The sequence below is a fragment of the Dasypus novemcinctus genome, chromosome X (assembly GCF_030445035.2).
Source record: "Dasypus novemcinctus isolate mDasNov1 chromosome X, mDasNov1.1.hap2, whole genome shotgun sequence".
Lineage (NCBI taxonomy): Eukaryota > Metazoa > Chordata > Mammalia > Cingulata > Dasypodidae > Dasypus > Dasypus novemcinctus.
This window is the reverse complement of record NC_080704.1, coordinates 70,469,810-70,496,969: the sequence shown is the minus strand read 5'-3', so window position 1 is coordinate 70,496,969 and position 27,160 is coordinate 70,469,810. Positions and strand designations below refer to the sequence as shown.

Below are 27,160 nucleotides of genomic sequence, written 5' to 3'. Positions count from 1 at the left end.
TTTATGGATGGAAAGATGAAATATTATGAAGATTTCAATCCTACACAAACTGACTTATAGATTCAAAGAAATCCCAATCAAAATCCCAACCACCTCCTTTACAGAAAGAGAAAATTGAATTACCAAATTTATTTGGAATGTAAAGGGGGCCCAAATAGCCAAAATCATCCTAATAAAGAAGAGTAAAGTAAGAGGACATATGCTTCCTGACCTTGAAGCATATTACAAAGCTAGAGTGGTCAAAACAGCATGGTATTAGCATAAAGATAGACTCCTTTATCAATGGAATCAAATAGAGTTCATAAATTGAATCTCACCACTATGTTCGACTGATTTTTAAAAATCGGAGTAAAAGTCAGTAAGTGCGCCCACATTATCTCTCCTACAAAAAAAAATTGCTTAGATGGGACAAAATCTTGCTGAAGTGAGCTGTTTTGGGAAACAACAAAGCAGAAGACTTGTAGACATCAATCTGGAGAAAATGGGACAGAAAAATGATTGCTCAAGGTAAAGCTACAGGTTTCTGGTGCTTTGTAGCTGGAGCTTGGGAAGGCTAAACACCCTTCCATTAGAAAAGCTAGCAGTAGCATTCCCTGAACCATAGCAGTCACACAGCAGCATTCCCCATACACTGTATTCCCCAAACAGTGATCCCCAAACCCATGTCCCCTGAAACTGGTGTTCCCTAAACCCAGAAGCCCGGTGTTCTCCAAACCATGCTGGTCTCAGACAAACTCTGAGAATGGGAGGGTTCTAGAGAAGGGTGCAATAGGGTTCAACGAGTGTGGGTTCAGTTGTCTGGACCTCCATATTTGACCTTTGAAAGGCATACCAGCTGCGTTGAAGAGAAACTAGAAAGAGGTGAGAGGTGAATCTGCTGAGGTAGCCTGATTTACCTAAACACCCACCGTGGGATAGGAAAAATTGGTCTGGGAGGTGGAGTCAGGCAATTAACTAGTCCTGTGCAACACACCTAAGGGAGGGGGACAGGAAGTGTTTGGTAGGCTTCCAAGAGCATATTAAGGGTTCCCAACAAGGTGTGGGTGCTCTCTTTCAAAAAGACTGAGAGTCATTATTTTCTGTGGTGAGTTGGTTCACTAGGGTCCCATTTGAATCATGGAGGGGAGCTCTGACATGTGCTTCCTGTTTCCCTAGGAGAGAGGGAAGTTAAGAAGAGAGAAAGAGGGAAAAACAGATTCTCAATTAGTATATTTAATTGCAAAGAGTAGGTCCTGCTCCAGGAAGGAGAATTTTTTGAGGAGCAGGTTGACCTGGAACAAGGGTTTGGCTCAGTGGAGGAATTTCAGCCTTGAATGTGCAAGGTCTCTGGCTCACGTCCCAGCTCCTCTTAGAGTAGTGACCCACTGGGATATTAAACATCTAGCTGGAGGTGGGGCAAGATGGCATCAGATTGCATCTTATGGTCTCTCCTGTGAAGAGACGGCCAAGTGGGCTGAGAGTCTTGTCGGAGTGGGCTGTCTTGGGGGCTTGCAGAGTGGAGGGTGTGTGGACATCGATTTGGAGAGAGAGTGGCAGAGGTGGTGCTTGCTAAAGGTAGAACTGCAGCTTACAAGTACAGAGGTCAGAAGCTGTGGACTGGAGGGACCCTTCCTCCTGGGGCTGACGGCCACGATGTTTCCTGAGATCTGTTGGTTGTGTGGTGGCATTCCTGGGTCCCGTGGTCCCCAGATGCGTGGTCCCCAGGTCAGTGTGCCCTGAGCCCCCATAGCCTGTCTGCCATGGGCTTATGTGCCCTGGGTCTGTAGAATCCTGGACTTCCCTTCCCAAGTCCAGCACTCCCAGAGTTCCGGGATTGCCTTAGCCCTCCGGTTTTGGACTGACTCCGTGGGTGGGAGGGATTGGATGGGGGTACAGCAGGGGGGCTTGGCTAGTATGGGTTCTATTTTCTGGTGTTCCTCCCCACCCCCCTTTTTTTTCTTTTCTTTTTTTCTTTTCTTGCACTTGGAGGAGCATACCGGCTGGCTTGGGGAGAGTCTGGGAAGAGAGGAGTGGCGAATCTGCTGAGAAAGCCCGATTCGCCTAAATATCCTGGGATAGGAAATTTGGCCTGGGAGAAGGTGGAGCCAGAAAATCAATAAGAAAAGAAAAGAAAATCAACAAGCACTCTCATAGCACACCTAAAGGAGAGGGACTGTCGGAGGTGTTTTCCAAGCCTCCAATAGCACACTTGGGGTTCCTGGTGAGGTGTGGTTGCTCTCTCTCTGGAAACTCAGAGTCACTGTTTTCTGTGCAGAGCCGATTCAACAAGGACCCACTTGAATCTCCTACCAGACCTCTCAGGCAGCTTTCCTGTTGCCTGGGAGATAGGGAAGTGAGGAAGGGAGAAAAGGGGGAATGTCAGATCAGTAAGTGTTTTATTTAACTAAAAACAGGATTCCTTGCTTGAAACTTTCCCTAGTACTTGGTTGGTTTTTCCTTGTTTTTCCTTCCTCTTTATTCTCCAATGGCCATTTTTTCTTTCTTTTTTCTTTCTTTCTCTTTCTCTTTTTCCTTCTTACTTCCCCACTCCCTTTTTTCTTGTTCTTTCTTTCTCTGCTTTCTTATTCTTCTTACATTAGGTGCTGGAGGGAGAGCTTCATATTTGCTGTATTTCCTCATCCTCCATTTACTCTTTTCTGTGTGTATTGATTTTGGCCACTAAGACTATTCGTTTTCCTTTACATCTTTCTTTCCTCTATCATTGATTGTTTCTCTTAAAACACATCTTTCTTTTTTTACCCCCCCTATTTTTTGACTTTTCATTACTAATATCTCTGTTCTGTTTTCTGCCTTATATTCACTCTTTATATTATTGTTCTCTCTTTTCTCTTTCTCTCTCTCCTGAACACAAAGACCTTTTAATTCATACTGTATTCCTCCCCATATTCAGATTAACATCTCATTTTATGTACTCTACTTTTCTTACAGTTATAATTCTACATACCTTACATGAGTCTAATATCCATTCTCCTTTATCTCACATGGTCACTCTGTTAATATTTACTATCAATACTACTGTTATTCATTTTCTTTTCTTACTACTATTGCTTTCTCTGGCCCTAATATTTTCCTTCAAGTGAACTTAGCCAACAACAAGGAAATAGAATAAGAAGAAGAAAGTGACAAAGAGAAGACTTAACATGCACCTAAAATACAACAACTAATTAAACTCCAAACAAGACAAAGAAGCTAAGCAATTGACTAAACCCATCAAGATAAAATGATAACCACACAGCAACAAAAAACTACAAATGAAACCAATAATCAGGGAAACATGTCCCAATCTAATAAACAAACTAAAAACCAGGAAGAGGAGCAGATCAGACAAGTAATTAAAGATCTAAAAACATATATTAGGGACCAATTCGACGAGGTAAAGGAAGAGATTAAGAATATGAAGAAAAGAATTGGAAAGCATACAGAAGAAATTGCAATAATATGCAAAAAAATAATGAATATGATGGTGATGAACAGCACAATTCAAGAAATCAGAAATACGCTCTCAGCAAATAACAGCAGACTCGAAGAAGCAGAGGAGAGATTAAGTGATGCGGAAGACAGGACATCTGAAAACAAACAGATAGAACTGGTTGGAAAAAAAAGATAGAAAAAATCCAGCAGGGGCAAAGGGACCTGAATGACAATGCAAAATACACAAACATACGTATTATAGGCATCCGAGAAGAGAAGGGAAAGGGGACAGAAGAGGTGTTGGAAGAAATAATGGGTGAAAACATCCCAAACCTATTGAGGGAGATGGATGTCCATGTCCAGGAAGGACAACGTCCACCAAACAGCATAAATCCCAACAGGTCTACCCCAAGACACATACTTGTCAAGTTATCCAACACTCAAGACAAAGAGAAAATAATAAAAGCATCAAGAGAAAAGGGAACCCTCACATACAAAGGAGGCTCCATAAGATTAAGTTCTGATTTCTCATCTGAAACCACAGAGGGATGAAGACAGTGAATAACATAGTCAAGGTACTAAAAGAAAAAAAAAATTCCAACCAAGAATACTCTATCCAGCAAAGTTAGCATTAAAAAATGAAGGAGAGTTCAAAATATTCACAGATAAACAGAAGCTATGAGAGTATGTCAACAAGAATCCTGCCCTCCAAGAAATACTAAAGGGAGTTCTGCAGGAAGAAAGGAAAAAAAAACAAACAAAACAAAACAAGAGAGACAGAGCTGGAGGAGAGTGTAAGAGCAACTAAAAAGAAGAAAACAGAAAAAGAAAATCAAACAATATGACAAACACAAATCCAAATAAAATATGGCTAATATAAGTAATTCCTTGAAAGTAATAACATTGAATGTCAATGGATTAAACTCACCAGTCAAGAGACTCAGACTAGAAGATTGGATAAGAAAATATGACCCATCTGTATGCTGCCTGCAAGAAACACATCTTAGACCCAGGGACTCAAGAAGATTGAAAGTGAATGGCTGGAAAACAATCTTACAAGCAAACAATAACCAAAAAAGGGCAGGAGTAACTATATTAATATCAGACAAAATAGACTTTAAATGTGAAACAATTGTGAGAGACAAAGATAGACACTACATATTAGTGAAAGGGATAATGCTTCAAGAAGAAAGAGCAAACATAAACATTTATGCTCCTAACAAGGGTCTCTCAAATTCATGAGGCAAACACTGGAACAACTAAGTGAAGGAATAGATACCTCTACAATTATAATGGGGGACTTTACTACACCACTATCAACTTTGGGCAGAACATCTCAAAAGAGAATCAATAAAGAAACAAAGACTTTGAACAATATATTAGAGGAGCTTGACCTAATAGGCATGAAAAGAACATTTCACCCAAATACAGTAGGATATACATTCTTCTCAAGTACACATGGATCATTCTCCAAGATAGATCACATGCTAGGCCACAGAAAAGTCTCAATGATTTCAGAAAAAAAGAAATCATACAAAATAATTTATCTGACCACAGTGGAATGAGCTGGAAATCTACAAGGACCAGAGACCCATATTTGGCATGAAAATTTGGAAGTTAAACAACACACTCTTAGAAAAATAGGGGGTCAAGGGGGAAATCTCAAAAGAAATTAATAACTACACTGAAAATAATGAAAACGATAACACAACATATCAAAATTTATGGGATGCAGCAAAAGCAGTACTGAGAGGGAAATGTATAGTCATAAATTCATACAGCAAAAAAGAAGAAAGAGCTAAAGTTGAAGAACTAAATGCACATTTGGTGGATTTAGTAAAGAAAAAAAACAGCAAACTAACCACAAAGGAAGAAGAAAGAAAGAAATAACAAAGATCAGAGCAGAACTAAATGAAATAGAAAATAAGAAAGCACTTGAAAAAATAAACAAAACCAAGAACTGGTTCTTTGAGAAAATCAATAACATTGACAAACCCTTAGCTAGATTAACAAAGAAAAAAAGAGACTAGATGCAAATACACAAAATAAGAAATGAGGGAGGAGCTATCACCACTGACCCCACAGAAATAAAGACTATCATAAGAGGATACTTTGAAAAACTATAGTTCAACAAAAACAACAATTTAGAGGAAGTGAACAAATTCCTAGAAACACATAAGCAGCCTACATTGACAAAGAAGTTGACAATCTCAAGAAACCAATCACAAGTAAAGAGATAGAATCAGTCATTAAAAACCTCCCAACCAAAAAGAGCCCTGGGCAAGAGGGCTTCACAGGTGAATTCTACAAGACATTCCAGAAAGAACTAACACCAATCTTGCTCAAACTATTCCAAAAAATTGAAACAGATGGAACATTGCCTAACTCATGCTATGATGCCAACATTACTCTAGTACCAAATCCAAACAGAGACACCACAAGAAAGGAAAATTACAGACCAATCTCTCTAATGAACCTTGGTGTAAAAACCCTCAATAAAATATTTACTAATCATATTCATCAACACATTAAACAAATTATGCACCATGACCAAGTTGGGTTCATTCTTGGTATGCAAGGGTGGTTCAACATAACAAAATCAATTAATGCAATACACCACATAAACATGATCATATCTATAGATGCAGAAAGAGTATTTGACAAAATACAGCACCCTTTCTTGATAAAAACACTGAAAACTATCAGAATAGAAAGAAACTTTGTGAACATGATAAATAATATATATGAAAAACCCACAGCTAATATCATTTACAATGGTTAAATCCTAAAATCTTTCCCTCTAAGATCAGGAACAAGACAAGGATGCCCACTATCAGCCCTCCTATTTAACATAGCCTTAGAAGTACTTGCTCAAGCACTGAGGCAAGAACCAGACATAAAAGGCATCCAAATTGGAAAGGAAGAAGTCAAAATTTCACTATTTGCAGGTGATATGATCCTATACATAGAAAATCCTGAGAAGTCTTCTAGAACTTATAAATTAGTTCATTAAATTCACAGGTTACTAGATAAATGTCCAAAAACAGTAGCATTTCTGTACAGCAATAAAGAGCAATCTGAGGAGGAAATTAGGAATCAAATACCATTCACAATATTAAATTAAAAAATCAAATACCTAGGAATAAATTTAACTAAAGTGGTAAAAGACTTATACACAGAAAACCACACAACACTGTTCAAGGAAATCAAAGAAGACCTAAATAAAGGGAAGAATATTCCCTGTTCATGGATAGGAAGACTAAATATTATTAAGATGTCTATCCTACCAAAACTGATCTACACATTCAATGCAATCCCCATAAAAATCAACACATCATTCTTTAATGTACTAGAGAAACTAACTATGAAATTTATTTGGAAAGGTAAGAAGCCCCGAATAGCCAAAGACATATTGAAAAAGAAAAAGGAAATTGGAGGAATCACACTACCTGATTTGAAAACATACTTCAAAGCTACAGAAGTGAAAACAGCATGGTATTGGCACAAGGTTAGACACAGTGACCAATGGAACCAAATTGAGAGTTCTGATGTAGATCCTCTTATATACAGCCATATAGTGTATGACAAGGCCACCAAACCATCTCAACAGGGAGAGAAAGGTCTCTTCAATAAATGGTGCCTGGAGAACTGGATATCCATATGTAAAAGATTGAAAGAGGATTACCAACTTACACCTTATACAAAAATCAACTCAAGATGGATCAAAGACCTAAATATAAGACCCACGACCATAAAGACCTTGGAAAGTAAAGTAGGGAAGCATCTACAGGATCTTGTAATAGGAAACGTCTTCATGAATTTCACATCAAAAGCACAAGCAGCCTAAGAACAAACAGATACATGGGTCTTGCTCAAAATTAAACCTTTCTGCACTTCAAAGGAGTTTGCAAGGAAAGTGAAAAGAGTCTACACAATTGGAGAAAATATTTGGTAACCATATATTTGATAGGAGACATATCTTTCATATATAAATAACTGCTATATCTTGAAAATAAAAAGACAACCCATTTAAAAAATGGGAAAAAGATTTGGACACTTCTCCAAAGATGATATACAAATGCCAAAAAAACACATTAAAAATGCCCCAAATCACTAGTTATTAGGGAAATGCAAATCAAAACAACTATGAGATACCTTCTTACTCCCATAAGACTGGCAGCTATCAAAAAATCAGAAGACTACAATTGTTGCAGAGGATGTGGAGGAATGAGAACACTCATCAACTGCTGGTGGGAATGCAGAAGGATCCAGCCATTCTGGAGGACAGTTTGCGGTTTCTCAAAAAACTAGCTATAGATTTGCCACGTGACCCAGCAATTCCACTGCTGGGTATATACACACCAGATCTGAAAACAAGGACACAAACTGATATATGCACACCAATGTTCATAGCTGCACTATTCACTATTGCCTAAAGTTGGAATCAACCCAAATGCCCATCAACAGATGAATGGATAAATGAAATGTGGTACATACATATATTGAAATACTACTCAGCTATATGAACAAATACAGTACAGACACATGTGATAACATGGATGAATCTTGAGAACCGTATGTTGAGTGAAGTAACCCAGGTATTGAAGGACAAATTCTACATGACCCCTCTGATATGAATTAATTAAACCAAGCTGTCTCAGAGAGCTAGTGACTGGATGATAAACTTTAAGGTAGTTGGAGTGTAAAGGAAGGTTTTGAGCTGAGAGCTATTTGGGTGAAATCTATGATAAGCTGGAGGTAAGTATTTGTAGAGGGAAGGGATAAAATGGGGGCATAGAGATAACATTGGCTGGGGCTCCGTGGGCTTTAGGGGTGCTAGGGTTGGGAGGTTGAGTCATATTTCCCAAGAAATTGGAGAGAGGGTGAGGGGAATATTTGATTATGGGGAATTATCAGGTATGTGTTTGAAATTGTGTGCAGAGAAAACTGTTTAGAGAATGTAATATGGAAGGTTGCCTGTTTGGGATGCTTAAGGCGGGGGGGGGGCATCTGACACAGGGCAAGGTTCTGGGGAGTGTGTGAGTGTTCATTTTGTCATAGTGGATTATATCACTGGGCGGAGAGCCACATAATGAGAGTGAAGATATACCTACATCCTGGGGAGGACTGTTGTTCTCAAACAGAGGGAATTGTATCTCATGAGAAAATCGGTGTCTCCCAATGCTTTAGGGCAGTTGAGCATGTCAGGCCCTCAACACTGCTGCATGTATCTCTGAATATGGTTCCTCAGATAATGAAGATTGATTGTCATGGTGGGCACTGAGGGAAGGGGGAAAGAGGTGTTGAACACATGGAATCAGGGTAACTGTGGGGCAATGGAAGTGTTCCAAAAGATCATGCCATGATGGATATAGGTCATGTTAAATTACACCAAAAATGTATAAAATTCTATAGGCTAAAATGTAAACCATAATGTAAAACATAAGATAACTAAAAATTTAGAAAATTGTATAGTCAAAAATATAAACCATGATGTAAACTCAAATGGAACCATGATTGAAACTATCATTTCAGTATCTGTACAGGAGCTGCAGCAAATATAATATGAACATGTAAAAAGATCACTGTTGGGGAAGGGACAAAGGGTTTGATGTTGGATATGTGGGAGTACCATATATTTTATATGTGAATTACTTTGACCTAAAACTTATTGTTGCAGAGCGTGGGGGTTTCATCCTCGCTCAGGCCCAAGAGTCAGGGGGGCTTGCTCCTGCCGAACCACCGGCGGGGGGGTGCCCCAAGAGGGAGCACCGGTTCTCCAGGCGTGGGGGACGCGCGGTTGGGCAAAAACCACGGAGACCGCTTGAGCGCAAGAACAGGTCTGCTTTATTATGGAAGTACACTTAGCTATATAGGGGTGGGTAGAGGGAGGGGCGTGATGAAGGGAGGGTTGGCTAAGGGGCAGCTGTGGACAGGCTGAAGCTGATGGATAGACGTGAGGTAAGCAGTTACTGGGGAAGAGGGCAGATTGTAGGTTGGCAACATGGGCGGGACTGGCAGGAAGGGTGGCGGGGGCTGAAAGGGGAGGAGGGGCGGAGAAAGGCGGCAACAATTGCTCCTTTTGTTTTAAAAAGAAATAGAGGCAACAAGTTTTGGTGCGCACTGTGGGTGTGAATAACTCGGCGTGCGCAGCAACAAAAGACAAGGATTATGAGGAGGAGGAGGAAAAGGAGGTTATAAGGACGGGTACTGGAATAGGATGAGGGGTGGGGGGAGACCACGAGGACTGGCCGGCCGTGAGTGGACGACATAGCATCTGGCCAGGATGCATGTGCCAGCGAAACGGGCCTGTGATGCCCCTGTAACCCTCGCCCGAGGGGGAGGAGTAGTTGGGGAGAAGTAAGGAGAGGAAGACAAGAAGCTATAGGCGTGCAGTCTGGAGTAGGTGGAGAAACCTGTGGCAGTGGGGTTGTGTCCCCCCCACTCATAAGACGGAAGGTTCGTGCGTCCAGTGAGGTTGGCAACATCAGTTGTGAAAGAGGGGGCAGAGGCGGTTACGTTCGAGGCAAGGAGCCTTTTTTGTTGCCAGAGGGAGAGGGTCCAATTGAAGGGCTGGTGACTCGGGTTGGCAGCGGCTGGGAGAGCGAGGGAAGCCAGGACGAAGAGAACGGCTGCGAGGCTGTGTAGAGGCATCATCTGACGGTGCGGCATCTGTGGAGAAAACTCCTCGCTCTCCACACTTGGCGAGCGGGCAGCATGAAGGGGGTAAGGAGAGCGGGGTAAGGGTCTGAAACGTTTTAAGAAGGGGCGTTCCTTGATGATGGCTGGTGCTGGATCCGGGTGAACGGGGCAACCTCTGGGCCGTATCCACTGTCAATGTTATCTCTCACCGAAGGCATAGGGTGCTGATCGTTTGGTGGAACTAGTGGGTCAGTGGCGGGCCGAATGCAACACCCAGGAACCCAGAGCGGCTGTGGCTCAGAATCTGGAAAGACGCAAGCAAAGCCCCTCCCCTGTGCTAGGAGGGGAGCTGGATCTTGCCAACGATTTGTGGCAGGGTCTTTCCAATGGACAAGGGGAACTTGCGAGGGCTGCCACATGGGTCCCCAGTGCTTATGGGTAGGGGAGAGTCCACGGTCATCGAAGGTTAGGAGATTGTGATGAATGAGGCAGGCAGTCACGACGTCGGCGGGGGCCTTGTGGGGAGAGGAGGCCCTTTCTTTTTGAATGAGTAGCTTGAGCTGTTGGTGAGTGCACTCGACGATTTCTTGCCCCTGTGGATTGTATGGAATGCCAAAATGATGTGTGATGTGATACATCTGCACGAAGCTGGCGAAGGCGGCACTGCGATATGCTGGTCCGTTGCCTGTCTTGAGATCCCATGGAATTCCCATGAACAAAATAGCTTGGCGAAGCGCCTGGACGCAGTGTTTAGCACTTTCTCCCACAAGAGGGACTGCATAGCACAGATGCGAAAAGGTGTCAATTGCTACATGAAGATATTTGAGGTGGCCAAAGGCGCTGACATGAGTGACATCTAATTGCCACCTTGAGTTGGGGCGGAGGCCGCGGGGGTTAACACCCTGAGGCTGCAAAGGCCCAAGTGGCAACAATGGCGCGCAAGTCCGGCACGCGCGCACAAGGTGTTTGCAAGTTTCAATGGGTAGGTCGGGGAAGAGCTTCCGGATGGACCGCGTGGAGAAGTGGAATTGGGAATGCAGGAGCTTGGTTTGATTAACAAAGTCTCCAAGTCGCGGCCCATCGGCAGGGCTTTCATGGAGGAGGACTGGGTTTACCTGGTGGCTGGACACAGAAGCATCAGCGAGGTCATTCCCTTGAGCCAGCGGTCCTGGTAGGCCAGAGTGGCTTCTGATATGAGCAATGAACCAGGGCTGCTGCCTCGCCTCAAGCAGTCGCTGTACGAAGGCGAGCACCCGATCGATGTTTGAGTCACCTGGTAGGAAAGTAGCAAGCGGGAGGCTGCGACACACCTGAAGAGTGTATAGGCTGTCAGTAAAGATGTTGAGAGGCTGGTCTGGGTGGAGATTGAGGACTGCAGCGACAGCTAGAAGCTCGCCCACTTGAACAGAAGAGTCATTTGCGAACAGCAGTTGCCGTGGCTCAGGATTCTCAGGAGTGTATATGATGGCAGCAAACGCAGTTTTTGAGGCATCTGTGAAGGCAGTGATAGCAGAAGGGATCGGGTTCCGTGCGGGCAATGGATGGAACAGGTTGGAAAACGCCAATTAAGACATTCCCTGCAGCAATCGGTGATGAGGATAGTGGTTGTCAAAGGAGCCGCGAAAGAGCTCTACCAGGCTCTGCATTTGGGCATTGTTCATGATGAGGGAGGTAACTTCCTTGGCATCTAAACGCCAAACAATAGTGTGTGGCGGGATGCCATACGTTTGTATGGAGAGAAGTACTAAGTCAGTGGCCAACGTGATCCAGGCTCTTATGAAAGGGCAGATTTTCGGGAGTTTGCTCTTTGACGTATGCAGAAAAAGGAGAGGGCCATCTTGCCACAAGAGACCTGTGGGAGTGATTGGCGTTGGCAGAACTAAAGCCAAGATTGGAAGGGTGGGGGAGAACCGCTCCAGGCGACACTGTTGCAGGGCAGCGCTGACTTGTTGGACAGCTTCTCGAGCCTCTGGAGTGATGATGATGCTGCGAGTGGTCACCGTTGGAGGGCTGTCCCTTGTCTGCAAAAGCTCGAAGAGAGGCTGCATTTGCGCTGTTGTGATGGGAAGCGCCGAGCGAAGCCAATTGATTTGCCCGCAGAGCTGTTGGAGCTCAGTTAATGTCATCTTCGGAGAGAGGTGGATTTTTGGGCTTGTGGGCTGGATAAGCTGATGAAAATGAAAGCCTAAAAATTGGAAAGGAGGCTGGAGGTTTATTTTGTCAGACTGCACAGTAAGCCCGAGGCTGGAGAGGTTTGTTATTATTGCCGAGAGCAGATCATTGAGGAGCGCACTGGAGCTTGCTGCTAAAAGGAGGTCGTCCATGTAGTGGAGAATGTATGTGTGCTCCGGATTGAACTTGGAGCGCAGCGGCTCAACAGCATGGTTGACATACAGTTGGCACATAGTCGGGCTGTTGCGCATGCCTTGAGGCAATACTCACCATTGAAATTGCTGAGCTGCGCCTTGGTTGTTGATGCGTGGAACCGTGAACGCGAATCTCAGACAGTCCCAGGGGTGAAGAGGAATAGAGAAAAAGCAGTCCTTGATGTCAATGGTTGCCGCATGAAAATGCTGGGGGACTGTGGTGGGATGCGGGCATCCTGGTTGAGGTGATCCCATTGGCTTAATATGTTTGTTGATCTCACGGAGGTCGTGGAGAAGGCGATATTTGCTGGTGTTCTTTTTGCTAATGACAAAGACCGGTGAATTGTAGGGACTAGTGGATGGCTCTATATGCCCTGCTTGTAGCTGCTCTTTGACGAGGGCAGAGAGAGCCTGCAATTTGTGAGCTGGCAAGGGCCACTGCTCCACCCAGAGGAGATGGGCTCCTCTGTGTCCCATTCCAGAGGGATAGGGTCAGGTTTTGAGATGGGAGCGTGGCCCCTAGAAGGGGGGGGGGGGCAGCGCAGCTGAGAAGGCTTCTGTGGTGATTCGGGCCTTTAGCTGGCTGAGAACATCTCTCCCCCATAAGATGGTCTGGACTGACGAAAGGATGAGTGGACGAATTTGGCCTTCGTGGCCTTCTCGGTCGCTCCAATGCAGAGGCTGGGATGTTTTCCAGGAGGCAGCGGCTCCTGTGGCGCCGATGACTTGAGGGCCAGTTTCGAGGGGCCAGTGATTGAATGCAGTGATTTCGAAGGGAACACAGGAGACTTCAGCGCCGGAATCCAGGAGCCCATCGAGCCATTGCCCATTGATTTTGAGCTCCAGTGAAGGTTTTTGGCGGCGTGTGATGGGCATTGTCCACATTATGGCTTGGGAATTTTTCTGGGGTCCTCTTGGGGGTGGGGCTGAGGCCTGCCCCGCTGGAAGTTTAAAGACTGCTGGGAACCTTGGGTGGAACGGCAGTCGCGGGCCCAGTGATATCCTTTCCCACAACGCGGACACGGCGTAGAAGGGCCCCTTGGCTGTCGCATCAGCGGGTCTGAGCGAGGCGCTGGGCCTGGCTGGGAGCACTTGCGGACGAAGTGGCTGGGCTGGCCGCACCGAAAGCAGACAGAAGTGGGGGCAGATGAAACAGCCATGGCAGAGGCAAAGGCAGCGGTGAGTGTTTTGACTTGTGGGTCGACATCACAGCAAGCAAGGACCCATTCGTGCAGAGCTTTGTTGCGTATGGGAAGGACCACGGCCCAGAAAGGCGCGAGGCACCCGTCTATGATAAGTTCTTTGGCCAGCGCAAACTGGGCATCCTCGCTGGAAATCTTTCACTGACAGGCTTCCAGGACGCGGACAACAAATGCTGGGAAGGTCTCATTGGAGTCCTGAAGCAGCTGCGCGAGCTTGGTGGGCTGCTTGGTGGAAACTAGAGAGAATGACCACTGGACGAGGACCTTTACCCGGTGCCAAAACCCTGGGTCAATTTCGAGATAAGAATGAGGGTTTGCATAATTGTTGGTGCCCGTGTATGCATCGGAGGGATCGAGGACGCCGGCCTGGGCATTCTCCACGATTTGCCGGTCAACAGCCGCTTGATAATGGGCGCGCCATTCAATAAATTGACCCGGCATCAGGATGGCATGGGCTAGTGCAATCCAGTCATATGGGAGAACGAGTTGGGTCCATAACTCCTCAAGTAGTTGCTGCGCATAAGGGCTGCCAATCCCGTCTTCCTTTACAGCTTTGCGGAGGGTTCTGACCTCTTCCGCTGTAAAGGGTAGCCAAGTTTGGGGTCCCTGCGGCGTGGGCTGCGGATTTAGCGGATACAGCTGAGGGGTTTGAGGAGGCGTGGCACCGGGGGCCGATGGAGCAGCCAAGGCAGGTGAAGGGCTATTACCGTACGGCGGCGGCAAGGGATAAGCGGAACACGGGTGAGAAAATGGTGGCTTAGCGGCTTCTGGGCAACAACAAAATGGCGGCAGGACTCTTCCGGGCACCGGCCCAGATGGCGAAGCTGCGACATCTGGCAGCGGACAAGATGGCTCCAGGGGTGCTTCCGGTTTAGTGGAAGATGGCGACCACGCAGTTTCTGGGCCTGAACCGGATGTTGACTGGGCAGGAAGAGGCGGGTAGAGGCGGGAAGAGGACACCAGCGAAGAAGAAGCCGGATGCGCGCCATCTGGGGCAGAAGTTGGGGAAGAAGGCGGAAGTCCACCATCTTGGGGAGCGGCAGGAGTGGTTTCTGTCTGCTGCAGGGAGCTTGGGCCGGGAGGTTCGCGCTCGAGAGCGGCAGCAAGTTGGTTAGACAGAGAGTCAATGTCGGCAGGCTCATCGGGATCACAGTCTAGAGGCCGTTTGGGAGAAGCTTCATAAACGGCTTCGGTCGGAGCGCCAAGGAGACAGGCGCGAATGGCAACGGGAATGGGTAAGAGGCCTGCTGGGAAGGTGTGTTTCTCATGCTCCATGGCGGAGGTGACTCGATCTATGAGTCGCGTGTATGTGTCCGGGCTCCAGAGTTGGCAGGTGGTGAGCCACGGATTAAAGGGGAGCAAGAGATCCCAGTACTTTTGGAGCTGCCGCAAGGAGACGCAGACTCCATTGGCATCGAGCAGGGCAGCAAGGGCCCTGACTTGCGGCGCCTGACACAATGACAAAGAGGCGCCCATGACAGGATAGGGACGGGACGACAGCGAGGGGTCCCTTGGGGCTCATCCGGGCGAGGGGTCCCTACCTGGAGAGGAGGACGATCACAGCAGCAGCAGCAGCAGAGAGGGGCTGGGGGAGGAGCTGCCACTTTGGGCGCCAGTTGTTGCAGAGCGTGGGGGTTTCGTCCTCGCTCAGGCCCAAGAGTCGGGGGGGCTTGCTCCTGCCGAACCACCGGTGGGGGGTGCCCCAAGAGGGAGCACAGGTTCTCCAGGTGTGGGGGGACGCGCGGTTGGGCAAAAACCACGGAGACCGCTTGAGCGCATGAACAGGTGTGCTTTATTACGGAAGTACACTTAGCTATATAGGGGTAGGTAGAGGGAGGGGCGTGATGAAGGGAGGGTTGGCTAAGGGGTGGCTGTGGACAGGCTGAAGCTGATGGATAGACCTGAGGTAAGCAGTTACTGGGGAAGAGGGCAGATTGTAGGTTGGCAATATGGGCGGGACTGGCGGGAAGGGCGGCGGGGGCTGAAAGGGGAGGAGGGGCGGAGAAAGGCAGCAACACTTATGTCAAGAGAAACTTAATAATCAGAAAAAAAGAAAGGAAGGTGGTAGACACTGAGGCAGAAATGGAACAAATTGCCTTTCCACTGTACATACAGGGCAACACCTGTAGCAGTGATGAAAGTCAAAATGTCAAAAACAAAACTTTTCTGCGGTCACCCCTCGGGCTGAAGCGTGGTTTGCTGGCCTGGCGGGGGAGCGGCCGCGGTAGGCCAAGCCGCTGCCCCCATAATAGGGTGGCTGGTCGGACTCACCGCCACCCCTGAAGGGAGCTCGGCATGGGCGCAGAGTGCCCTCGGGTCTCCCCTTCTCGGCAGCCATGCTTCCGCGGCCACCCCTCCTCCCGGATGGCGCCACACGATGCCTTCTTTCTCCCTGCGCAGGCGCAGGGCAGAAAATTCCAGTCTGCCCTTTTCCCCTCCCCCGACAGCAGCAACAGCCAGGCGTGGGCGGGAAACTCAAGTCTGCCCTCTACCCCAGCAACAGCAGCCACCAATCCCTAAACCCTGCCCCTTCCCCCAGCAACAGCGACAGCCAATCCCTAACCACCACCCCTCCCCCATCCAGTACCGCCCACTGACCTTTCGCCGGCAACCAATCAGAACAGGGCGTGGCTTCGACCAATCAGCCTTCCCCAGCCCCTATAAAACTGTTGCCTCTCCCTCAGTAAAGTGGACTTGCGTGTTTACCTTGTCTCCGCGGTAGTTCTTCTGCCGTGCGCCCTCCAGTCCTGAGAGCCCCCGACAAGGGCCTGGCCTCCCTTGTCCCCAGTTCGTTGCCTGCTTCTCCGGGCGACCCCTTCGTCGCCTGCTTCTCCGGGCGACCCCTTCGTCGCCTGCTTCTCCGGGCGACCCCTTCGTCGCCGGCTTCGCCGGGCGACCCCGTCAGCCGAACCGCGCAACCCCTTGTGAGATCGATCCCTCGTCTGCTGCCGGACCGACCCCTCGTCCCAAGTGGGACCTACCCCTCGTCCCAAGCGGGACTGACCCCTCGTCCAGAGCTGGACCGACCCCTCGTCCGCAGCCAGACCCCACGCCTACCGACCGAGCAAGCCGCCGCAGCTGGCGCCCAACGTGGGGCAGAGCACCCCTACCGCCACCGACTGAGCAAGCCGCCGCAGCTGGCGCCCAACGTGGGGCAGAGCACCCCTACCGCCACCGACTGAGCAAGCCGCCGCAGCTGGCGCCCAACGTGGGGCAAAGCAACCCCACCACAGCACAACGTGGGGCAAGGCAACTCCACCACAGCCTCACTCCATAACCTGGCGCCCCCCCCTCCTCTCTTCTCACCGTGGGACTTCTCTCGTGCAACATTGCTGCTACCTGAGCCTTGGCTACCTCATATGATCCACGGCGGTCTGGGAGAATCGCTGGATGGCTTTCTCCTTCCATGTCGGGGGCTTATACCGACCCGCTATGATTAAGAGGAGCCTTGGATTTCTCGGGAGTGCACGCTTGCACGTCTGAAGTAATCCTACCACAGCCCTACGCCCTCCTCTCTTCTCACCTTGGGACTTCTCTCATGCAATATTGCTGCTACCTGAGCCTTGGCTACCTCATATGATCCACGGCGGTCTGGGAGAATCGCTGGATGGCTTTCTCCTTCCATGTCGGGGGCTTATACCGACCCGCTATGATTAAGAGGAGCCTTGGATTTCTCGGGAACACGCGCTTGCACGTCTGAAGTAACCCTACCATAGCCCTACGCTCTCCTCTCTTCTCACCCCTATCTTTTCGCTCTGCATTGCTGCTCCTGAACCTTGGTGACCTCATATGATCCACGGCGGTCTGGGAGAATCGCTGGATGGCTTTCTCCTTCCATGTCGGGGGCTTATACCGACCCGCTATGATTAAGAGGCGCCAATAAAACTCTCAGGAGCGCGTGCCTGAGCACCTCCACCCCTGCTTTCACCTCTGCCTCCTCCCCTCCGTGCTTGCTCCCATTTGCCTTGCTCCACTGCTCATCGTCCCGCCCTCCCCTCGTCAGGGCCTTCTCTTGGCCTGCGACCACCGTCGGAGCCCCACCGGCTCCGACCCCTCATCTCACCGCGCACCTCGGCTCCCATCGCCGCGCTCTCAAGGTAAGGGCCCCTTTTCTTATCGGCTCCAAAAGTCCATTAGCAATGGGTAACATCCTATCTGCTAAGCAAGCCCCACAAGTTCGGGCTCTCGCCGGTCTCCTAGACACTCACCGGTGTAAGATCTCTTTCAAACAGCTTCAAGTATATTGGGACCTTTTTCTCCCCTTTAATCCGTGGCTTACCACGTGTCGGCTCTGGGACCCGGACACCTATACTCGCCTTATAGATAGGGTCACTTTTGCTGTGGAGCAGGAAGGTAAAAGATTCCCTCCTGGCTTATTACAGGCAACATGAAGTCCACAAGAAATCTTGAAGGGTATAATCTATGATATGCTATATAAAAAAAGATTTAAAAGCAGCTATACCAAGAAAGTAAGAATTATGAGTCAACTGTAAATAAATTATATATTTCTGTTAATGTGTTGTAATTGTTCTGTTTGTCTGTCTGTTCGTTCAATGTCAACGTATATTGTGATACCTCCGGATGGTAAATATAAATTACTGGAAATCTTTAAAAGAGCTCTATTCAAATGGCCAAAAATTAAATAAGCGCTTATATTAATACTTAAGTTTATTATATTAATACATAAGTTTAAATGTTAATAAGATATCTACAATTAAAAAAATTGTAAGTCTTAATTAACAAAATTAACTGTACGTCTTCATAAAAAGTTGTTCTTGCCTAGATTAAAATGAATAACTTATTTTTCTTCACAGGATAATAATATAAAGAATGAAAAACTTATATGAATATTAAAAAGGTTAAAAGTTTGTAAAAATGCTAACGGAAATGTAATAAGTTTTGCAAAAAGACGTATTTTGTCCTAAAGTAAGATGGCTAATTTTTCATAAACTCTTGAAATTTAATTTGCATGCGGCAAGTGTAAAAGGTATTGTGATAACTTTACGTAAGGGAATGTGTTCTGTAAGGATAAAATTTATCTTCAATAGCTTACATTAAGGTATTAAATGGCTAATTCCAAAAGGTCATTCTTAAATATATATATATAAAACTGAATTGATGATAATAATAATAAAAGGTAATTTTATAACAGGAAAGATTAACAGCAACCAAGCTCCCCTACCAACTTGCTTTTAGGAAACGGTTTCTAATATTGCATGCTACTAAGTATTTAAAGAAAAGTTATTTTTGAGGAAACAGAAGATGATTTTGTCTTTGCAGCCATTGTCTATTTAGCAACACCCCTCGCTATCGGCCTAGCCACTGTTGCGCCGGACGATTGGAACCTTAAACAAAGACTCCTCCTCACTGTCATCTTCCTATCTATCGTTACTATATTTACTGCCCTCATTCTCCTTCGTTTATAAAGCAGTCTCCTACAAACCACAAAGCTTCTGTCTTAAACATACCATTCTCAACCCTATCCTCTAAATGATCTTCTCACTTCCCCCACAGCCTTTAATACTTTATTTCTTCCTCATAACCTTTGCTTTCTTGATAATATTTTCCACCATCTGTCTAGCTGCTACCGCACCAGAAGATTGGAACCTCGGCCAACGAATTCTACTCTCCATCGCCTTTCTGTTTATTATCCTCTTTTATGCTTTACTCCTTATCTTCCTCCCATAATGACTTCACCAAGCCTCCTCTTGTCCAAAACCATCACCCTTCTTTTCCTCACACTCCCCATTGCACTCACCAACCCCAGCCATCAGCCTTTTAATTGGACAGTAAGCCTCTGGCAGGAAAAAGTAATCCTCTCCTACAATGTCTTCGCTGCCAAGGAGAGATCAACTACCTGCAACGCGCTGTCATCCTGGACTTTTAACAACAGATGGATCTTATAGCCGCCGAGATCAACAAGAATTGGACATTGGCCACCCTTGCTTGCAATGGCAAGATACCGCCCCCTAAATTGTACATTTATATCCCCGTCATACTCACCTCCCTCTTCAGCCCCACTTCCCTCATTGCTTACTGCCTCTTGGGCCTCGGCTACTTGTTGCTGCTGCCATCCTGGTTCTTATTTGAAAAGAAGGGGGAAATGCGGTCACCCCTCGGGCTGAAGCGTGGTTTGCTGGCCTGGCGGGGGAGCGGCTGCGGTAGGCCAAGCCGCTGCCCCCATAATAGGGTGGCTGGTCGGACTCACCGCCACCCCTGAAGGGAGCTCGGCATGGGCGCAGAGTGCCCTGGGTCTCCCCTTCTCGGCAGCCATGCTTCCGCAGCCACCCCTCCTCCCGGATGGCGCCACACGATGCCTTCTTTCTCCCTGCGCAGGCGCAGGGCAGAAAATTCCAGTCTGCCCTTTTCCCCTCCCCCGACAGCAGCAACAGCCAGGTGTGGGCGGAAAAATCCAGCCCTCCCTTTTCCCTTCCCCCGACAGCAGCAACAGCCAGGCGTGGGCGGGAAACTCAAGTCTGCCCTCCACCCCAGCAACAGCAGCCACCAATCCCTAAACCCTGCCCCTTCCCCCAGCAACAGCGACAGCCAATCCCTAACCACCACCCCTCCCCCATCCAGTACCGCCCACTGACCTTTCGCCGGCAACCAATCAGAACAGGGCGTGGCTTCGACCAATCAGCCTTCCCCAGCCCCTATAAAACTGTTGCCTCTCCCTCAGTAAAGTGGACTTGCGTGTTTACCTTGTCTCCGCGGTAGTTCTTCTGCCGTGCGCCCTCCAGTCCTGAGAGCCCCCGACAAGGGCCTGGCCTCCCTTGTCCCCAGTTCGTTGCCTGCTTCTCCGGGCGACCCCTTCGTCGCCTGCTTCTCCGGGCGACCCCTTCGTCGCCTGCTTCTCCGGGCGACCCCTTCGTCGCCGGCTTCGCCGGGCGACCCCGTCAGCCGAACCGCGCAACCCCTTGTGAGACCAATCCCTCGTCTGCTGCCGGACCGACCCCTCGTCCCAAGTGGGACCGACCCCTCGTCCCAAGCGGGACTGACCCCTCGTCCAGAGCTGGACCGACCCCTCGTCCGCAGCCAGACCCCACCTCTACCGACCAAGCAAGCCGCCGCACTTTTCCATTTTTTCATTGCTTTGATACCCCAATTTATTTTTCCTTTACTTAATTTTCTAAATTTCTGTATATTCTATATCTAACATTTAAACACATCACTCTATTCCATTTTTTATTAATGGAACCTGGCAATATATTGGGCTTCCTTTTTGAAAATATTTTGGACTACAGAGAGGTCCATCTATGGCAGGGGAAGAGCACTTGTGTGGGGTGCCATTAGTGGGGGGCACGCAGTTTGGAGAGAGTTCTCTAGGGCATGGATACAGGGTACATAGAAAGGTTTGGATATTTTCATAGTGGTTTCAGTTTGAAACGACAGATGAGAGAGTGCTGACTTCCCAACCAGGGGAGCTCTATCACATTCCCCAATGGAACAACAATCTCCCTAGTGCAATGACAAAGACCAATAAAGATGGATCGTCCAACGATGGGCCCTTGATACTGATGGCTCAGATTATGAGTCTGTGTTTCTGAAATATGAACTAGGCCTATAGCTGTGGGGTGCCTAAGAGTTACCTCCTGAGGGCCTCCATGTTTCTCAAATATGGCCACTCTCTAAGCCAAATTCAGCATGTAGATGCATTGCCTTCTCCACAGCATGGGACATGACTCTCGGGGATGAGTCTCCCTGGCACTGAGGGATTACTACCAAGCACCAGCTGATGATGTAACTATAAAAAGACCATGAACAAAGAGGTCAACTCAAACCACCAGAATATCTCAGCCTACATGTAATTTCAAGTGTTAAAAACTGCTTTTTGACTTTGGATAAAAAGGGGTAAATGGAAAGAACAAGTGAGTTTATATGGCTAAGAGTCTCCAAAAAAAGTCGGAAGTTCAAGGGGTGATGCTTATGCATGCCTCAGCAGGGTACCAGAGACAGCCAAGGTAGATGGCAACCCAGTCGCTGTTTCTCCTGAGGGCCGCAGTGACACACAGGTTCTATGGTCAAGGCAGATGGCTCTGGAGTTCAGGACCATGTCAGTTGGCCCTAATTTGGAGTTTGTGTTCTTGAGTGGTGGAGTTGGACTCAGATATAACCTTTCTACACCAGCCTCTTATGTTACTTTTACCAGACCTGTGGTTGGCATTTGGGTTGTATACTCAGAAGACCTGGATCTCTGAACTGTCCATGTAATGGCCAGGCCCTGGGCCTCAGCAGACTTGCAGCTCCTATCCTATGGTTTCTTGGACTTACCATGGCCAGATGACAGGGAGGTGAAGAGGGTCAACCATCACACCAGGGAGCCAAGAGTGCCTACAGCTGCAAGCAGGAGAATTCCATCTAACATCCATGTGGCATCTAAACCCCTCTTGATGTAGAGGGGGACTGGACATAGCCATTCCAGGTCCACAAGATGGAGGAATAGAGTATGGATTAGAGTAGACTTACTGGTGTTTCTGCTGGGGAACTATTGTGATAAGTAAGGGAAGAAATTGTGGTAGTGATGTGCAGAGGTTGGCCATGGTGGTTGCTGAGTGTCAGGAGAGGGAAGAAGAGATATGGTGTGGGGGCATTTTCAGGATTTGTATTTGTCCTAGGTGGTGCTGCAGGGACAGATGCTGGACGTTGTGTGTCCTATAGAGGCCCACTGGGTGGAGAGGGGGAGAGTGTGGACTACAATGTGGACTACTGGCCACGTGCTGCAGTGGTACTCCAGAATGTATTCGCCGGGTGCAGTGGATGTGCCAAAATAATGGAAGAGTTTGTTCATGTGGGAGGGGTGGTGTGGGTGGGGTGGGGGGTATATGGGGACCTCATATATATTTTTTTTTAATTTTTTTATTTTTTATTGACTTTGTAATAATATTACATTAAAAATATATATGTGAGGTCCCATTCAACCCCACCCCCCCCACCCCCCCCTCTCCCCCCCCCCCAACAACACTCGTTCCCATCATCATGACACATCCATTGGATTTGGTAAGTACATCTTTGGGCACCTCTGCACCTCATATACATTGGTTCACATCATGGCCCATACTCTCCTCTATTCCATCATGTAGGCCCTGTGAGGATTTACAATGTCCGGTGATTACCTCTGAAGCACCATCCAGGGTAGCTCCATGTCCCGAAGATGCCTCCACCTCTCATCTCTTCCTGCCTTTCCCCATACCCTTTGTCCATTATGTCCACTTTCCCAATCCAATGCCACCTCTTCTATGTGGACACTGGATTGGTTGTGTCCATTGCACCTTTATGTCAAGAGGAGGCTCAGATTCCACCTGGATGCTGGATGCAATCCTCCCATTTTCAGTTGTAATCACTCTAGGCTCCATGGTGTGGTGGTTGTCCTTCTTCACCTCCATCTTAGCCTAGTGTGGTAAGTCCAATAAATCAGATTGTAGGTGCTGGAGTCTGTTGAGGCTCAGGATCTGGCTATCACATTGTCAGTCCAGAGATTCAAATCCCCTAAATATATCTTAAACCCCAACATTAACTGCACCTCCAGCACATTAGCATGAAAGTCTTATGAAGGGAGATCCCATCTGAGTCCAGATTCATCACACATAAACACCATTTCCAAAGAGGGGCCATCTGCCCTGGTAGTTAACCCCATCAGCCATGACCATAACTCCCATGGGTCTCTTTTGGGACCTCATATATTTTTAATGTAACATTTAAATTAAAATAAAGCAGAAAAAAGAGAGAAGTTAAAAGTATTATAAAATTAAATGGAATTCTTTAACTCTCTGTTAATTAAAGTTGTATGAGTAAAAAGTTCATATGAATACTCAAAAAGTGTATAAAATTATTGAAAATTTACCATTGTTTCAGCATAATATTTAAAGAAGTGATTACTGTATTATGGCAAAACAATTTATTATGGCAGACTGCTCTTATTGTATTGGGACACTTGATACACATTTACCAGCAAATAAATTTCTAACATTTTTTTCAAAAAAAATATAGCTGATACTTTGAGACAGGGAAAACCTAGACATTATCCTTGTATTAGCTTCCCTTGGGTCTCTTAGTTTTCCTAAAAAAAAAGATTAACTTTATTACATAATTTAACTTAGTTTACTCACTAAAACCCACTTCAAAACCTGCAGTGAGAAAGCTGGAGGGTAATTGATAAATATCAGCAACCTGACATGTTCCACAGGGGTGTAAGAATGATATCTGTTTTTCTCTAATGTTTGGACTCCTTGCTTGAGGGCTTCTCTGTTTTGTTTTGTTTTGTTTTGTTTTGTTGTTCTTCTTTCCTAGTTAGCTCCCCACTTTTTTTCCAATTAGGTGCTGCCAACTTGCTTTTTGTTTCCTGTATTTCCTCTCCCTGAATTTCCTCTTTTTGTGTGTACTGATTTTGGCTACCAACACTATCCCATTTCCCTCCTACATCTTTCAATATTTCACATTCTGTTGTTGATCTTGCATTCAATCTCTGTGTTTAGTCCCCAATTTTTCTGGCTTTTTAATTCTAACACTTCTATTTTGTTTTCTATTTTTATTAACTCTTTTTGTTATTGTCCTTTCTTTTCTCTTCCCCTCTCTCCTCACCACACTGGCCTTTTAATTCATACTCTATTCTTCTCCATATTTAGTTTCCCATTTTGCTATAGATACACCACTTTTTTATTCCTATAAGTCTACACTGCTTACATGAATTTAATATTCATTCTTCTAGGTCTTAAATCGTGCTTCTGCTAAAATTTACTATGAGTAATACTATTATAATTTTTATTTTCTTACTTCTTTTGCTTTCCCTGACCCTACTCTTTTTCCTTCCAGGGAACCTAGATGACAACAACAAGGAAATAGAATAAGAACAAAGTGTCAAAAAGAAAACTTAACAGACACTCAAAAACAGCACCTAAATAAAACCCAAGAATAGAGGGAGAAGCTAATCAACTGAACAAACCCATCAAGGTAAAATTATGACCACACTGCAATGAAAAATTACAAAGAATACTAATAATCGGAAGACATGGCCCAGTCCAATGAACAAGCTAAAAATCAGGAAGAGGAGGAGAACATCAAACAACTAACCAAAGCTCTCCAAACAAATATCATGGGCCAACTTAATGAAGTGAAGGAAGAGATTAAGAATATTAAAACAAAACAAAACACTTGGACAACATACTGAAGAAATTTTTAAACATACCCAGAAAGATAATGGATGTTTTGTGAGCTAGAGCAAATGTTCATCACTACTGCAGGGTGTTGGGAATGTGGAGAAGCATGGGAAAAATACAGCTGGAGTGACATATGGACTGTGGTTAGTAGTAATATAATATTCTTGCATCTATTCAAAATATGTACTGTGTTGGTAATGAGGCAGTATGGAAAATGTGAGCCAAATGTACACTATGGACATGGTAAAAAATCAGATAATATTATCTTATCAGTAACAAATGTTCCACCACAGTGTGGTGTGTTGATGGAGGGGTGTTGTTTCAAAATTCTGCACATGTGCATGATTATTTTATAAGTTTACAACATCCTTCATAAAAAATATATTTAAAAAATAATAGGGTGGGTTGGGGGTAAAACACACCAAATGCAAGATAAGCACTATGATTAGTAGTAGGATTTTGACAATATTTCATAATTTGTAACAAACATCTCATGACAATGCAAAGTATTGGAGGAGGGTTGATGTTTTGGAGCACTGTATGATGCTGCATGTTTGCTTTGTAAGTTCATAACTTTTACTATACACTTAATTATGTATGTTCATATATAAATGATATAAAGATTATAATAGGATTGATTTGGGGAAAATACTTTGATTAGTAATACTTTGACAATGATCTTCAATCAGTTAAAAATATTTAACAACAATGCAAGTTATTGGTGGTAGGGTGAGTTATGAGAGTCCTGTATGATGTTATAAGTGTTTGTTTTGTAAGTGCACAACTATTATTATATACTTATTGTTTATGTATGAGTGATATACCTTGATATAAATTAACTAAAAATAAAAAATAATTTAAAAAATAATGGATATGATGGTGATGAATGGCACAATTCAAGAAATCAAAAATACACTCTCAGCAAAAAACAGATTTGTAGAGGCAGAGGAAAGAATAAGAGTTGTGGAAGACAGTACATCTGAAATCAAATAGATATTAGAATTGATAGATTAAAAAAAAAACAGAAAAAATCCAGTAGGGACATAGGGATTTGAATGACAACACAAAATGCACAAACATACACAATATTGGCACACCAGGAGAGTAGAAGGGAAAGAGAAAGAAGGGATGTTGGAGGAAATAATGGCTGAAAGCTTCCCAAACCTATTGAATGAGATGAATGTACATGTCCAGGAAGCACAATGCACCCCAAACAATACAAAACCAAACAGGCTTACCCAAATACATATACTTGTCAAAGTATCCAATGCTCAAGACAAAGAGAAGATACTGAGGGCAGAAAGAGAAAAAGGAATCATCACATACAAGGGAAGCTTAATAAGATTAAGTGCTGATTTCTTATCTGAAACCATCGAGTCAAGAAGGCAGTAGTAGGACATAGCAAAGGTACTAAAATAAAACAATTTCCAGCCAAAATTACTATAGCCAGTAAAGCTGGCATTCAAAAATTATGGCGAGTAGTTTTCCATTATATGTATATGCCACATTTTGTTTATCCATTCATCCGTTGATGAGCATTAAAAAAAGGATGTAGACACTGAGAAAGGAATGAAAGAAACTGCCTTGCCACTGTACATACAGGGCAACATCTATTACAGTGATAAAAGGCAAAATGTGAAAAAACAAAGTTTTATGATATTTTTCATTTTTTAAAACCACAATTCATTTTTTACTTAATGATAGTTTTTTCTAAATTAGTAAATGTTCTATTTCTAATCTTTAAATCTACCATTATTATTTCATTTTACTACTAATTGAATTTTCCAAAATATTAGGCTTCATTTTTGAATAAGTTTTGGACAAGAGAGTGGTTCAACTATAGGGTGCTATTGATGGAGGACACATGGTTGGGAGGGAGTTATCCAGGGCATGTATATAGGGCATATAAAAATGTTCAGATATTCATTGGGTATTTTATAATAGTTACACTTACAAATGACAACTGAGGGAACACTGAATTCCTAGTAGGAGAGCTCTGACACAATCCCCAAAAGAACAGAATTGATCCCCAAGCACAAGGGCAAAGACCAGTGAAAAAGGATAGTCCAATGATGAGTCAATGATACGGATGACTATACTTGTGAGCCTGTTTGTCTCAAATTGCAACAAGGTCTACAGCTGCAGGGTGCCTAAGAGTTACCTCCTGAGAACTTCCATGTCACTCAAATGTGGCCACTCTCTAAGCCAAATTCAGCATGTAAATGCATTACCTTCTCCCCAGCATGGGACATGATTTCTGGGCATGAGCCTCCCTGGCACACAGGCAATACTACCAATTACTAACAGGTGATGTAACTAGCAAAAGACCTTGAATAAAAGAGGGAAATGGTAAAGACAAAGGAGTTTATATGGCTAAGAGACTACT

General features: G+C 45.5%; 2 protein-coding genes across 14 annotated transcripts in view; both read right to left on the bottom strand.

Annotated features, from left to right (window-relative positions):
* Positions 1-27,160, bottom strand: part of ZC3H12B (zinc finger CCCH-type containing 12B) — a 786,782-nt gene that overhangs the window by 688,229 nt on the left and 71,393 nt on the right. The gene's annotated exons all lie outside the window — the stretch shown is intronic.
* LOC139437990 (uncharacterized) lies at positions 13,760-14,896 on the bottom strand. Its single transcript, XM_071212968.1, has 2 exons — positions 14,329-14,896; positions 13,760-13,857 (listed from the first exon to the last, which is right to left on the bottom strand). The coding sequence occupies exons 1-2, from the start codon at positions 14,894-14,896 to the stop codon at positions 13,760-13,762; spliced, it is 666 nt and encodes a 221-aa protein (XP_071069069.1).